The sequence below is a fragment of the Cyprinodon tularosa genome, unplaced genomic scaffold (genome assembly GCF_016077235.1).
Source record: "Cyprinodon tularosa strain WSP-4 unplaced genomic scaffold, ASM1607723v1 ctg1057, whole genome shotgun sequence".
Classification (NCBI taxonomy): Eukaryota; Metazoa; Chordata; class Actinopteri; order Cyprinodontiformes; family Cyprinodontidae; genus Cyprinodon; species Cyprinodon tularosa.
In genome coordinates, this window is record NW_024037846.1 from 136347 (window position 1) to 152622 (window position 16276).

The 16276-nt window shown below is 36.4% G+C and overlaps 1 protein-coding gene across 1 annotated transcript; it reads right to left on the minus strand.

Annotated features, from left to right (window-relative positions):
* Nucleotides 1–692: 692 nt before the first annotated feature.
* mrpl42 (mitochondrial ribosomal protein L42) lies at nt 693–4321 on the minus strand. Its single transcript, XM_038285771.1, has 5 exons — nt 4197–4321; nt 3718–3781; nt 1573–1657; nt 1280–1443; nt 693–963 (listed from the first exon to the last, which is right to left on the minus strand). Exons 1-5 carry the CDS (start codon nt 4273–4275, stop codon nt 918–920), a joined length of 438 nt encoding a protein of 145 aa, XP_038141699.1. The 5' UTR covers nt 4276–4321; the 3' UTR covers nt 693–917.
* Nucleotides 4322–16276: the final 11955 nt, after the last annotated feature.

Sequence of the window (16276 nt, forward strand, 5' to 3'; positions counted from 1 at the left end):
CAGTGGAGACGCGTTCTCTGGAGTGACGAATCGCGCTTCTCCATCTGGCAATCTGATGGACAGGTCTGGGTTTGGCGGTTGCCAGGAGAACGGTACTTGTCTGACTGCATTGTGCCAAGTGTAAAGTTTGGTGGAGGGGGGATTATGGTGTGGGGTTGTTTTTCAGGAGCTGGGCTTGGCCCCTTAGTTCCAGTGAAAGGAACTCTGAATGCTTCAGCATACCAAGACATTTTGGACAATTCCATGCTCCCAACTTTGTGGGAACAGTTTGGAGCTGGCCCCTTCCTCTTCCAACATGACTGTGCACCAGTGCACAAAGCAAGGTCCATAAAGACATGGATGACAGAGTCTGGTGTGGATGAACTTGACTGGCCTGCACAGAGTCCTGACCTCAACCCGATAGAACACCTTTGGGATGAATTAGAGCGGAGACTGAGAGCCAGGCCTTCTCGTCCAACATCAGTGTGCGACCTCACAAATGCGCTTCTGGAAGAATGGTCAAAAATTCCCATAAACACACTCCTAAACCTTGTGGACAGCCTTCCCAGAAGAGTTGAAGCTGTTCTAGCTGCAAAGGGTGGACCGACGTCATATTGAACCCTATGGATTAGGAACGGGATGTCACTTAAGCTCATATGTGAGTCAAGGCAGGTGAGCAAATACTTTTGGCAATATAGTGTATGTTGAAAACATTTACTTTTAATACATCTTTATTGTTTTCCAAACCAGCATTATAAAACATCACCTCACCATTTTTCACTCATAGCTGGGTTGTTTTATTTCCTCTAGATAACGTCCAAAAAACATCCTGCGACGAATTGTAGACACAAAAACAAATGAATAATTCTGTCTGCGTCACATTTCCCAGTTTATTATACAATATTTTTACATTTCAAATAACAGTTTATGGACCTCGATTATCTGTCCTTCGGGGGGTTTTGATTGATGCGCCTCCTGTGATACCTGTGAACAGTGGAGAACATTGTTTAATCAACATTTTGCAAAGAATCCTTTAAAAAAAAGTTTACTTGTATTAGGGATGCTTCTTTTGCACAAACTCCAGAGAGTTCCAGCATGGGTATAAATAAAATGATTTCTAGATATTTCTTGTAAAACATTTTAAAAACCTTACATCAATTTCCTTCCAGCACACATGCATGAACTATTCTATTATCAATAAAATCCCAATAACAGAGTGAATTCTGGTTTAAATGTGAAACCTCCAAGGTTTAAAAATATTTTAAAAAGACACTTTTTGTAAAAAAGTTTTAACACTCACTGTCCTTTTGGATAAAACCGATGTTTTGTGGTGAAAAACATCTTGCTCAGCTCCTCTATAGTCGGTCCCTCTTTGCCCTTCAGCACCTCTTTGCTGAGGTGGGCTTTCAGAACCTGATCGTGGGTTTCTGCCGGCACAGTCAAAGGGTCTTGTCGCTCTATGGGCTGCAGATACATAAACATTAAGATGTTTTATACAACAGTTCTAACACCTTTCCAAAAAAAAAACCCTCATTGGTTATTCTTTGACATAAATATATGTTAGTGTTTGGTATTTAAAGTGTGTGAGCATACCTGGGTGAGTTCATATGGAACGTCGACGGCAGGGTGGTAGCATACTATGGTTTTTCCATCGGAAGTAACGCCTATTTTCACCTCACTGCGAGATAGAAATTGGAAAATTAACCTTTAGGATGCTGTCTTTTTTTTTTTTTTTGTTTAAGCTACAAACACAAACCTTAATTAAAATAAACATCCCGATTTCCACTGAAATGTATATCTGCAAGAATCAAAATTTTGGTCAATCTCTTACATGACTCATAACTCCAGGAATTAACGTTTCTTTTTGAAATACTCCTCCTCTATTATATTATCTACTATCAATAATACAGATCCTTGTAAAGATGGTAAATTTAGACATTTATCCCTACAATCACAACCAATTGTTTTGAAACCAACTAAAGGTTTGGTTTCTTAACCATAGCAAACCTTTTAGGCATACGTTTCTATTACAATCAAAGATACAATTTGTTATCTTTGGGCTACTTGGTTATTAACTTTTCCTGGTAACCTGGCAATCCACTGTGCTAGAAAAATAATTAACATTTTTTTCTGGACAGTGGAAAAGGTTAGCTCTTGGAAGCCGATTCAGTCCGTAAAAGTAAAAAAAAAAACCACTGGACTTGGTTCCCAAGATCTGAAGACGTTTCGCCACCTCTCCAGGAAGCTTTCTCAATTCAAATGTCTGGAGAGGTGGCGAAACATCTTCAAATCTTGGGAAACCAAGTCCAGTGGATTTTGTTTTTTTGACTTTTACGGAATTACTTGACCTGGATGACTGAGAATCTTCATCAGCATACAGCCACTTCAGTGGATTTGGGAGGATTTCTGCTCACTTTCACTTGTCCAACAAATGTAAGAAGCTAACGTTACTTTGTCTTGGCATTTTCTGTTCTTGATTTTTTTTTTTCTGTATAAGATGATGCTCACAATGTATGTAGAAGTAGTCAAATCCTGCCTGCTGCTGCTGCTTATGAACACACTCTGCACTGGCGGCAACCTCACTTCCTTTTTTCTTCCGCTTCTTTTGTTTAAGCTCTAGTCCTATAAGGCCAGAGTCTTGTTTTTACACACATTTCTATTTCAATACATGTAATCATTAGGAGGACTAGTTAGCCGAATGATTTAGGTGAGCTGGAACACAACACAACTCAAAGCCACAGTATCTTGACTAGGGCTAGGTAAAAAGATTGACTTAATTGATTTTGGATCGATTCCTTTAGATTTTTGCAAAATCGATGTATAGGGAATGAGATTGATTAGTTTTATAGTGACGCTCGTGACGTTCATATTCAAATGAGCAGGCCTGTGCAAATGCTGATCCAAGTAACACACCGCTCAGCAAGCTGTCCCAGCTGAAGTCTGATATCTGGAACCATTTTGGATTTAAAACAGCTAAAGATAATGTGCTGGATATGTGATATTAAGGCGACTTCCCACTACATTGATAATGAATGGCGCCTCGGATCTCGTGCAACAGATCACCAAAATTAATTCAAGCCAGACAGCTGCAAATAATAGTTTGAATAAAGACAATAACAAATGGGGGCTGACCAGCAAACACCCTGTAGTTGTTACAGACAAGCTGCAAATATGGTTTGTGAAGTGAAGATAATGCAGCTCATGCATGTCCGCTGTGTCACATCTGCTTGCTCATGTGAGGCTTCTCTTTTTCACTTTTCACAAACAAGTTTGCACTTTTGAGACAGTTTTGTTCACATCTTAAGTTTAAACTGTCTGGTTTACAAGTTTGCACTTTTTGTTTATATGACAGGAAAAAATAAAATACATAAGTATTTTGAAACACAGTTGAACCACTTGTTTTAAAAACAGATTGAATCGCAATTAATCGATTTCAAATAAATCAAATAAATTCAAGACTTTGGCAAAAATACCCAGCCCTAATCTCGACACTAAGCGTGTCGTTTGAGATCCTCCAAGTACAAAAACCTTTGCAGAGGATGATTGTTTGCAATTAATACTATTTTCCTTGCAGCCAGATGCTGCAGTTCGCTCCTGTATCTACGTCCCCATTAACAATTTGATGTCAAAGGATCTTATCAGGTATATAAAAACTGTTTTTTTCAGCAGCTTCAAACAAAGTGCAAGTGATTTTCCAGTGAGTTTTCAGTTGATTGCATTTTGTTTACAGTCACTAACCAATTATGGCCTTGGGGTGAGGAAGGGTCAACAGTAGATTTCTGTCGAAGTGGCACCAAACAACCTGCAACAATACAAACAGGCTTGACAACCCAGATCCAAACAAGTGATCATAGTCCACTAAATGTGGGACAAAATTAAATTTAAACTGGAAAATTATAAGATGGTTCATTAACTAACAATGAGTATGATTTTAACTTGAAAATAATCTGAAAATATTTAAAACCTCCAAAATATGTGCTTTTACGTCAGATGTTGGTATGAATCAAAGAAACCACCGTTATATTTAAACAATTTGTTATATTCTAAACATAAAATAATGTTTAGGAGATGAAAAACTGACACAGGACTCCTGGAACATACGTCAAGGTTAGCTTATCGTTAGCTTTAGCAGCCACCATCACTTTTTAAAAAGCTTTAAATGGGAAACCCAGTTACGACAGCGGTCATCAGTTTAAAACAAACAAAAAATTACTTACTTTGCACATTTTGCAGCGTAGCAGCGTATGAAAGTCGCGTTAAAACACCGTGCAGCTTACACAAATGACCCGACGCCATGGTGCTGTTACTTTAAAGTGTGCATCGTTGTAATTGTTCCGTCTAAGCAACCGGATCAAAGGTTCCGCTTCATGGAAAATAAAATTAAAAAAAGATTGAATCCTTCAATGCACCACAAGATCCTTTATTCAAAACTTACTTGTATTCATGATACATTGTGACTGATTTTATATGGGCTTCACTAATGCTTTAGTTATAATTTCTGAAAAATGGGAACAAGTACATCAGTTACTATTACAGATACTTTTTCTATATTTTAATTTAAAGAGAAAGGAAAACTGACAAAGATCTGAGAAACTATCCCCTACTTTAGTATATCTATAAAAACACAATTGCTCTCTCTACTTAATAATCTCATCTAATTATTTCGATTTCCATTTTATTAAAAGGCTTGTGCTCCAGTCTTTCTAAACACAATTGCAAACATGTTAATCAGGCTTTATTTATTTTTATTATTTTTTACAGTATCCTGTCTGGTGATGTGGTAATAAGAATAACTGTCTTGATGCAAAAAGAGCCCAACAGATATTACTTTCACAAGTGGAGTAGTACGGCTATCGCCATAGTGCTCCGCTTGATTTATGCATATAAATTGCTTTATTATAATTATGCAGAGAGTTTTACAGATTATATGGACACTGCAATGTAGGTAGAACAGGAAAGGAAAAACAGAAAAAATGAGAAAAGATGAAAGAAAGAGGAGATAAAAGGGAGATAACCATAAGATAATCAGGCTTATTTTTTTTAAACAAAGTGTGTGCAGCTTTGTCCATTTCTGTCCCTCTCACAGCAGAGAGGAAGCTTGCCGTTTCCAGGGTAACACAGTTTATTTACAGGCTGGGCTGCTGTATCCAGAAGATCACAAAGAGACCTGAATGTTTGCCGAGGGAGCTGATGTGGTGGCCTGGGTTTGCTTAGACATAGACAGATTTTATTGTCATTTTGTATACTCAGAGTGTATACAAAAAGAAAGAGTGGAAAAAGCTGTCATGCACACTTGGCCCCAAAACACCTTGCTCATTAAGCGCTTACTATAACGGGGACAGTTATGTTTCGAGAGAAAGTACCAATAAATAGCAATTTTCATCCAAAGATAAGCTCAAGGCAGCATCAGCTTTACCTACTGCAGCATCACTTATGTCAATGTAAGGTATTTTTTGACACCATTAATGATGTTGTCTCCTTCACCACATTATGCTACGTTGCTTTCTAAGGAGGAATGCAGCACATTTCATAACTTTCTTGTGAAGTTCTAATTCTAATTCTTTTGATTTATCCTACAAACATCTGTAATAAATGCAGCTGTGTGCTTTTAATTTAAATGCTCTGCTTGTATAATGACCAATCTAGAATTGGTCCTTCATTATGGTCAATGACCATAACATTTTACTAAATAGGTTGAGGGATTTTACTGGTATCTCCGGGAATGCTCTTGAAAGGTTTCAGTTTTGGTGAATAAGTATAGTTTGCAGTTATTATATATTTATTGCCAACCTTGTCGGGGTGGCAAATTTGACCTTTAACCAAATAATATTGGGATTGTCGTATACTGTTCTTTGCAAACACGCCCAACTGGCTGCATGTTAGAACAACAAATGCAAGTGTGAAACAAGCTCAAATCATGTTCAAACAGTTAACTCTGCACTTATGTAGAATAAGTTCACTTTTAAAACAAACAACTTCTATTCAAATTATAACAGTTTATTTAAAAAAAAAATCATTCAGCTCCAAGTCAAACATATTTCAGTTACAAGCTTTTGACTATACTGGTGAAACTCAACTAAAATAAGCTACCATGTACATAAAGAAGAAGGGAAAACATGGTCGAAAACCATCAATAAAATGGTGAAATTATTTCACAGTTCAGCACGGATGTTATGTTTAAGAACCAAAGAGGAAATTAGCTTTTGACTGATTTAGAGCAATTGTTATGCAATTTGTTCAAACCAATCCTCAATGCAATTTCAAGAGGTATATAAAATGTTATTAGGCAAAATAATGTTTTATTGAATTAAATCAATAACCTTTAGTTAAGTCCTATTAAATGACATTCCACCATAATTTGGTAATCAAAATGTAATGCGCTTATGAGAAAACACAAATCATCCATTCATCTTGTCCCATTTATTCCGTCAGGGTTGCCTGGGGCCAGTTAACCAGCAGTCTCTGGGCTAGAGACAGGATACACCCTGGACAGGTCCATAGTCTGTCGCAGGGCAACATAGATACACACGAAGATATACAACCATGCAGACACATTTACACCAATTAACCTAGCAGCCATGTTTTTGAACTGCAGGAGTAGGCTGGAGTGCCCGGAGAGAGTGCCCTGAGCATTAGTGACACATGCACAGGGAGAACATGCAAACTCCATACAGAAAAACCCAGAGGGATCGAACTCAGCGCTTATTTGCTGCAAGGCAACGTTGCTACAAACTGCACCAAAGCGCAGGTCAGTGTTTAAACCCTTAGTGAAATAAAGGTTGTTTTAGCTTAATGGTGGTGTAGCATGCGCCGCAACCAGTTAGCGTGTCTTTACCCAAGCGTAAATACATTAAATGATTAAGAATGATCAATTAAACCAGGGGAAGGTTGCAGAAGGAGAGGAGAGTCCACACCAGCCAACTGTGGAGCCAAACTGCACCCCCCTAACCCAATGGTTATGTTAAATATCAGTATGGACATTGCTTCTCAATGTTCAAGATTAATACCTGTTATGTTTGTGGCCTATCTACTGGAGTGTGTTTATTTTCCTCTCTTCCTTCTGCTCTGATTACTTATTAGGTCCTCCTGTGATGCTCCTGTTCAGTCGCTTCTGCCCCCGGATCTACAAGCTCTGCCAACCTATCAGGTTTGTCCCCAGAGGATTTCTGAATGGATCTTGGCAAAAGTCCCCATCTGCAAAAACCCAATTCTCCTTATCAACTTTAAGGAATCTAAGCTCTGGATTTTAAATACTCCTGGATTCAGAACAAGGTTAGTGGCTCTCTGTCTTTATTTAAAAGATCCACTGAATCATCAGTATAGCCACTAATCTGCTCTCTGCTTTCAAGTGGTTCCTGCTTCCTTGGTTTAAACTGTTCCCCATTTCTCTGTAACATTCAAATAATACACCTACTTACCGTCCACTGTTGTTTCTGGTTGTATTTGGGTCCACAGCCTGAATCGTGACAATATCATGGTTTATGGCACAACAAGCACATCTCCAGAGCGTTCTCTCTTACCTGTGGGGTTCCACAGGGGTTATTTCTGGGTCCTCTATTTTGCATTGTATATGCTGACTTTGTTGAATCTTTTAATAATATTATGTATTACTTTTATGTGGAGGATGATCAGCTATATGTGTCTTTTGAAACTCATCAGCCCAGCAGACTATCCATCCATGTTTATCCAAGATTGTGATTGGCTTTCTAACAAACACCATGTTATAGCATCTCCTGCACTTAGTTCAAAAGTCAGTCAGTCTCTTGCTTGACATATGTCCAACTTGGAAGTCAAGTATCCAAAATCTAGGTTTAATTTTCAATTCTTTTTTTTTGGATCTTGACTCTGATGTAAAATCTCTGTTTTGTTCCTGTTTGAGGTGTTAACTCTTGACAACACAGTTACTATGGATTTGGATGATAATGTTTCCTTGCAAGTTAAAAATGTAGTTATTTAATAAAATAATCCAAATCATTCTAGAATAAAGTTGGGACTAAGTACTTGTCAGTTTAGCTTTATGCAAAAATGTCATTTAATGACAGTGCACCAGCTTTGGCTTGTTGGTTAGGAATGCCTCAAATCTTGACACGTTTGTTAGATGAGATGATCAACGTTTTATCTGGCTTCTGAGGTTCAAACTTACAACAGTTAAAAAAAGACATGAAGTTCAAACTTAATCTTATCCCACCACAAACAATACACACAGAAAAACCTGTCTAGAATATGTTTTAGTCAACATCTTTGTTGTGCGTGTAGAGTGAACAGTGGTTTATCTAGACAGTAGATAAACTTGGCCTCTGTGCTGTACTGAAACACAGACGCAGATCATAGTCCAGCACTGAGGTTAAATAAGTTGAACAGAAAAATACTTGAGCCACACATCGTAAAATATATTTGAGGCTTGGAGTATTTACCAGGAAGTTGAATGGGGAAAAGCGGTTCTACACCAGAGGCTCCACTTGACTACTAACCCTGCCTACAGCTGCAATCTGGACTGGCCGTCATGAGGGATAGCTGTCCTAAATGAAAAACTATTACATAAGATCTTTTACTGAAGAAAGGGTGCAACTTATGTTAACTTATATGATCCAGGGACACAATTTTAACATCTGGACCTGGAGCATGAGAGGGTGGTTGTTAACCAACTTCCAAAGGCTGTTGACTCCGAGGTAAATTTAAAATGTTTCAGCGTCATAGGATACCTTTTCTGCCTTTTTCCCCAGAGTTGAGGCTGGCTTGCCTTGAGACAGACAGATGATCTGTCTGATCTACAGGTTACCAGAGAGAATGATGACAAGAAAGTACAGAAAAGGGAAGCAGTCAAGGCCTCCATTTAAACCCAGGTACTTTGTTTCTTTTAAAGGGAAAGTTCAGGTTTTTAGACATGAAGTTGTGTGAAATGTTCACCATCTGTAGCTAAGATGCAACATTATCAATACCGTATCCAAGGCTCCTATGAAAATCAGCCGGTAACGTAACGGAAGAAAAGTATTTCATGTACTGTATAGGAATGATGTGAATCAGAGGTGTTTAAGCTAGAATTTTAGACTATTTCAACAATTGGAGTATTATATATATATATATATATATATATATATATATATATATATATATATATGGTGTATAGTCAGTTAAATAACCTGCTGCTGTCATTTTGCACATCGCTGATGTTGCTGCTATTTTTAAATATCCATTACTGTAAAAATGTCCATAACTTGATATTGGTTATTTATTCTCCAGGTGCACAGTTTTATATTGTTAAAACACTTTACAGTGCAGGATTTTATTGTTTATCTTTTAACTCTTCACTATTACCGGTATGTTATTCTTAGATATTTTTTCTAAGATCCACATTTGTTCAACCATTTTTTTTTCCTATAATCTTTTTGCTGCTGAAAACACCAGAATATCCCCATTATGTAGAATTACAGAAATAAATGTGGAAGAAATTGAAAAAAAAGTAGAAATAAATCATATATATAAATACATAAAACAAGAAATAAATGAATGAAGTCCACAGAATGGGGCAAAATTCATTAATAAATACATAAATAGAGAAATATGGGGACCACCCCCAAAAAAGAATTTACCTTTTCATGGTCTACACATTTTACAAAATGCATGTATACGTGAATGTTGTCCTTCGTCCCTCATAAATTCCTAAATATTCTTAAATATAAACTTTACATAAAGTGTCCCAATGGTCATAAAAAATTTTTTAGTGTTCAGAATTGGCCTTAATATCCATCGTATTGTTGGCCTGTTTCTGATCTTCTGGACAGAACATCTAAATCAGTTCCAATGATCTGAAGGGATCTGTCTCCCCCTGGTGGAGAAAAAGGGGAGTTACTGGAACCGGAATTTCTAATAGGCGGCTCGAATCGAACCACTTTTAAAACTAGAAATGGAGCAACAGCTCCCTCTAGTGGAGGTAAGCTACTGCACACAGTTCTTCTAAAAATTCTCAATTTCTTCATGATCCTGTGTTGGCAAATATTCAAACCTTTAGAAAAGGTCTCAGATGAAAAACATCGACACAAAGAGAACCAAAAAAGTTTACATCTTACTCAGCCCCACATGTAGTGATTAACAAATAAATCAGTGTAAAAGCCTCTGTGAAAACAGGATATTTTGCTGCTAAGGAGTTGTAAACACAATGAACAATGCATTATGACCACAGTTCAATTATTTACATCAAAATCATCCTGACATGACCAAACGATACAGATTCCTATCAGATCTTCCACTGTTTTTGAATAAAGGGATAATCTGTTTAAAGATAGAAATGTACAGGATCATTTCCAAAAGAATAAAATTGAAAAGGATATTTAAAACAGAACAAATAAATCTATTCTATTTATGATACTAACTTTATCAAAAAGGGTGAATGAGGCAGCAGATAAAAAGTAGTTTCCACATTCTTCAGATCCATTTGATTTGTTAAATCTTTATTTCTGGATATTTCCCAGAAGGATTTTCATAAAAATGACGAAAGACGAGAACAAATTTACATGATGAATTTATTTTAAGCTACAACTTAAAGCAGCTGGATTTTTAAAAGCATGTAAAGATCTGTATAAAACATGTTAACGAAATAAGAGATCAATCCTGCTCCTCTCCGTCTTACAATTTATTCACTCCGTCTTCTCTGATTATTGTAATCATTAAGAACTTATTTTTCATTTAAGTAATCTGGCAAACTGTTAATCAAACAAACAAACTAACAAATACATTACAAACTTAGTTGAGGTACACAAATATAATTTTTAATCAAGTTAATTACAGAGCTTGTAATTCATCAATTACAATTTATCACATATTTACAAACAGGGGCGGATTTAGGAAATTTGGGCCCCTAGACAAAGACAGGCAGGGGGCCCTCTGAATGGAGAAGATAACACATCAAACAGACCCATTCTACAGATAGAGAAATGTTAATAGAATAGACATTCATCATCTGTTCAACGATTTTCAACAAAAAAAGAAACAAGACCAATATAAAATTTAAGTTTTATGTGAAATAATTTAGTCCTAGAACATTCTTAAAATGATAAAACTCTTAAATTGACGTTTTCTTTCTTTCATAAAGCTTTTCTGGAGATTTCCCCAGTTGCTCCAAGCTTAACAAACTACTAGTTCTAGAACTGGACAGTCAGCTCCAAGACTTTAATAAAAGCCACATAAGTGTTTTGTTGAGGAAACGTTTAGCTTCATTGTGGTCATGAATGTCTGTGCACGCAAAGCTGTTAGAAACTTTAGTCTTAGCCCTCTACCGCTTTTCTCTGTAAAACAGGAAATCCACAACGACCATGAGACATTTCTACCTCTGCGTAAGTTAACCCACTGATCCTGCAGAGTTTCACTGTCCAAAGCCAGCTATACATGTTAAGATCAAACAATGACCCTAAACTGCATCAAATACTCTGTAACCAAGTGTTGGGCTGTTGGTGTCTGGTTTGTTTTATCTACATGAAGGAAACACCCAGACATTTATTATGTGAAAAACAAATATGGTGACCTATAGTTAGGGTCTCACTCTAACTAGAAGCTGATTCTTTCCTTTATTTGAGAGAAGCAGCTAATTAATAAAAAAAAATGATGGAAACATAAAACCCAACAGATCCAAGCAGGGTCCATAGCTTTTCTCTTTCCACAGCATGTTCACTCATTTTTTATTTTATTTGAGTTATTTATTTATTTTCAATTAGTTATAATTATTTAACTCTGAAAGCTTTAATTAAATGAGCTATAGTAAATTAAAGAATTCCAAAAACAGTTAAAATAAATCCACTGGACTTTGTTTCCAAGTTCAAAAACGTTTCTCTTCGTTCCAGGTTTTATCCAGCAGCCCAACAAAGCCTTGTTTTTGCTTAGAAAACATGCAAATAGAAACGGATGAACGGGTCCACCCCTTTGGAATGGGGGTCGTTTGGCTTCTTTGTTAGCCTGCAATGCCCCATACCTGTCTATGTCTCTGAAAGGGGGGTCGTTAGAGGGATGGCCCTACAACGCAGCGATTGAGTTGATCCCTTCCTGCTATCATCGCAACCCCAACCCCTTTACAGGTGAACAGAAGACCTCGCCTATTCAGCCAGATCCGATTTTTTTCAAATGCGACCTGGGTGTGAACGGCCAGGTCGGATTCATCCAAACTGAACGTCATTAATACTTGACAAAGGTCACTATTATGCGTCTTGCTATGCAGAAGCGGCAAGAAAAACAACAACCATGGCAGATGATGATGTGGAGAGCAGTTTTTATGTTCAACCATATTGAAAAGATTGAGTTTTTATGGTTGGAAAAGATCGCTAGATGCGCCCCGGCACTACCATACATGTTTACTTCCGTAAATATAGAGTACGCTGGCCTTTGACGTCATTGCGTCCTCTAATGCGCATGCGGGACCCCTGCTTTGTATGACTGCAGTTCACACAGGAGATAACATACTAGTCGCATGTTGGTAATGGTGTATATCTTATTTAAGAAGCAATTGCTTCTTGTATTGAGCTCTAAACAGACATTTGTTTTTAATAAAAGTAGATCAAATAATTTGCGTTTTTTTAGTATCAAGGGGTAATTTTGAGAATGAAAAATAACTGAAATATAATATTTATCTAACATCCTTGAACTAACAGCTTTTCTGTCTGTAACCATCTCTAATCCACATGTTTCATGTTATGGATCATAAGAGGGATTTTTTCTTCTAATCAGGTTAATTTTTTTTTATCATAATACTGAAAGTGCCATTAAAGAAACAGACTGGCTGAGTCAGGAGAAATTTCCCTTTTGTTAAGTTATTTTTAGCAACAGCTTCTTTTTTTTGTAAGCTGCAGCCTTGTGTTGAGAATTAAAGCCACAAAGCTCCTCAAACTGAAAAGTGAGAAAAATATGTTAAAGGCAACATGATTAAAGCAAAACAGTGAATTGTGGAAATACATTTCTGACCTCTTCTTCTTCTTCTTCTTCTTCTTCTTGTCGAGTTTTATGGCGGTTGGCAACAAACTGCTAGTAGCATTACCGCCACTTACTGGTATGGAGTGTTGTTCGTGATGGTTTAAATATTTATCCTGATACACTCTACCCTAACTTCTTCTAAACATACATTCACACTTAAAAATATAAACATATTTGTGCACAGCTTTGTATATCATTCCTTCACTCACAAACACACTTACTATAATTAACTTCTATGAAATAATTTCGTTTTCTTTAGAAATCGAATAATTATTTGTATGTGTTTACTCCCTAAATTTTTCCTCAGTATATCTAATAAATTAACCTTCTCCTTAATGTCTTCAAACTCTCTTCTCATATATCTTCTCTCTTTTTCATATTTATGACATTCTAATATAACATGTTCTATGGTTTCATATTTATCACAGTAATCACATTTGCCCGTTTTATGTTTTTGTATTTTAAAAAGTGTATAATTAAGTCCTGTATGACCAAATCTTAACCTTGTTATCACTCTTTCCTCCTTTCTATTTCTTCTTCCATTTCTTCTTTCTCCTACCATCTTCTGAATTTTATAAAACCATCTACCTGTTTTATCTTCATCCCACCTTTTTTGCCAAACTTCCATAAGTTTCTCTTTAATAATACTCTTTCCTTCTGATTTACTTATTTTAACTATAAAACTAATAGAATGTTTAATTGCCCCTTTTGCCATTTTATCTGCCCTCTCGTTTCCTTCTACCCCAATATGTGCTGGAACCCACACAAATGTAACTATCAGCCCCATGTTTCGTATTCTGAACAGTGTATGATATATTTCTAATAAAATGTCCATCCTACTATCTGTTTGGTTATTTTTTAAACTTAACAATGCAGAGCTTGAATCTGAACATATTATTGTTTTTATGTCTTCTACCCATTGTAAAGCTAATAATATTGCCAACATTTCTCCTGTGTATACTGATAATCCATCTGTAATTCGTTTTCCTATTTTTATATTGAATTCTGGTACTACAAATGCTATTCCTAGTTTCTCAGTTATTTTTGATGCATCAGTATAAATTTGAATATATTGATAATAACTGTCGAAATGTAACTGTACTAAATTAATATCTACCGTGTACGATTTATCTTGTTTCTTTTCCATTAGTGACATATCTACTGTTGCTTCTGGTAGAATCCAGGGAGGTATAATTGATATTGGTGTTGTTTGACTCATTTCTAAACTATTCATTTTAAATTTTTTTATTTTATTTTCAATTGTCCATCCAAAACTCCTCATTTCTTTCTTTTCTTTTTCCCAGCATGGATTTAAAATGTCCAAAGTTGGGTGATCCACATTATTTCCTTGTAAATTTAACCAGTAATTAATTTCTAATTTTGTTCTTCTTAAATCTAATGGCATTTCTCCCATTTCTATTTCTAATGCTGCTGTTGGTGTGGTTTTAAATGCTCCAGTACATAATCTTAGTGCCTGATGTTGGATAATGTCTAATTTAGTTAGATGTGTTTTAGCTGCTGAACCGTACACTAAACAACCAAAGTCTATGGGCCGGATCTATCAAAGGTTTGCGTGTATTAAAACGTGAGCTATTTCACTGCGCACGCTAAAAAATTTACAAACTGATCTATCAACAGCGTGCTAAAAGCATTTGGTCTTTAAAACGTGCTAAATAGCGCCTCTGATCCATTTAGTACTTTTTCTGCAATGAATATGCAATATGGGGCGTTTACACGCTAAAGTGCGTCTTGTGGGAGGAGAACATGTAAATATATTAATTTAGCACTCGCAAAGTGATTTATCAAACTTGAACGCAATTTTGCTAACGGTATCTGACTCTATATTTAACACGTTTCAAAAGAAGGTGCAAATGGTCTGTATGCGTAATTGCGCACACATGGCAGCAGTTATTGTCGCAAGGAGACATGGAAATAAAGCAAGGAGACGCAGAGAACGCATTTTTTCACTCCGTGTGAATATTTTTGCAATGAACGAGGAAACGATCATCAAAACATATCGTTTATCCAGCATTGCCATTTTGGAGCTGTTGGGGGAACTCCGAATGGATTTGGAGCCAGCCGCAAGGAGGACCCACGCAATACCAGATATCACAAAACTCCTTGCAACATTGCACTTTTTTGCATCTGGGTCATTCCAGCGTACGGTTGGAGCGAGAGCTGGGATCTCCCAATCTCGTTTTTTCAGAAGTGCTGTCCGACGGGGTCGGGGTTCTCCCCCTGCGCCTGTGGAGCAACGTGCCAAATGCTGCGGGGATCCCATCCACAGTCACAGGCCAATACAAAACACCTGTTTTTTTTTGTTTTTTTTTTTTTCTTTTTACTGCAGCACATACCACCTTAGGGAATAAAGGTTGCCAATTTATAAATATATATATATATATTTACTTATTTTTTTTTTGTTGGGGGTCACTGTAATATTTAAATTTCTTAATGCACTAGTTTGTACAGACTACAAACTACTTTGCCGCAAACCACAAAACGCGCAAAACCATCATTTAAATAGGGCGTCTCCAACAGTTTTGCACCTTCCACCAGTTACGCAATCACTCTTGTTAAATCACCCGCAAACCATGGTTCAGCCCCTCGCGCAAAATTCCAGTTTGCGAGCGCAAATTACTGCACGCAAAATTGGATCTTGATAAATCCGGCCCTATGTTGGATCTTATCATACTTGTGTAAATCTGTTTTAGTGGTTTCCTATCTGCTCCCCAGTCACTGCCAGCCAAACATCTCAAAATATTCAAGATTTTCTTACATTTATCAACAACTTTTTGTATATGTATATGCCATTTAAATTTTTCATCAAACCATAATCCAAAAAATTTTATACACTTTACCTGCACTAACTCTTGTTTATATAATTTTAATTTTATTTCCTTGTTTATTTTTTTCTGAGCAAATAACATTACTTTCGTTTATCAACTGAGAACTTAAATCCCCATTGCAACGCCCATTTCTCTATTTCAATAATAACCTTTTGTAATTTTTTAACAATAAAATCAACATTTTTCCCTCGTTTCCAAACAGCTCCATCATCTGCAAATAGTGAACACCCCATGTCTTTTTCAATATCTTTAAATACATCATTTATCATAATTGAGAACAATAGTGGACTTACTCCCCTGTGGAGTTCCATTTTCTACTATATATTTTCCTGAGGTAGTTTCTCCTATTCTAACTTGTATTTTCCTACCTGTTAAAAAGTCTTTAATCCATTTAAATATTCTCCCTTTAATACCAAACTTGTATAATTTAATTAATAATCCATCCACCCACATCATGTCATATGCCTTTTCTATATCAAAGAATACAGCCACTACAC

Bases quoted from the DNA above. Each gene is read 5' to 3' on its own strand.
- mrpl42 (XM_038285771.1), bottom strand. From the start codon at position 4,275: ATGGCGTCGGGTCATTTGTGTAAGCTGCACGGTGTTTTAACGCGACTT. The intron at 3,782-4,196 runs GTAAGTAATTTT...GTATTGTTGCAG, and splicing joins TACGCTGCAAAATGTGCAAA to GTTGTTTGGTGCCACTTCGA. The intron at 964-1,279 runs GTGAGTGTTAAA...CACTGTTCACAG, and splicing joins CGGTTTTATCCAAAAGGACA to GTATCACAGGAGGCGCATCA.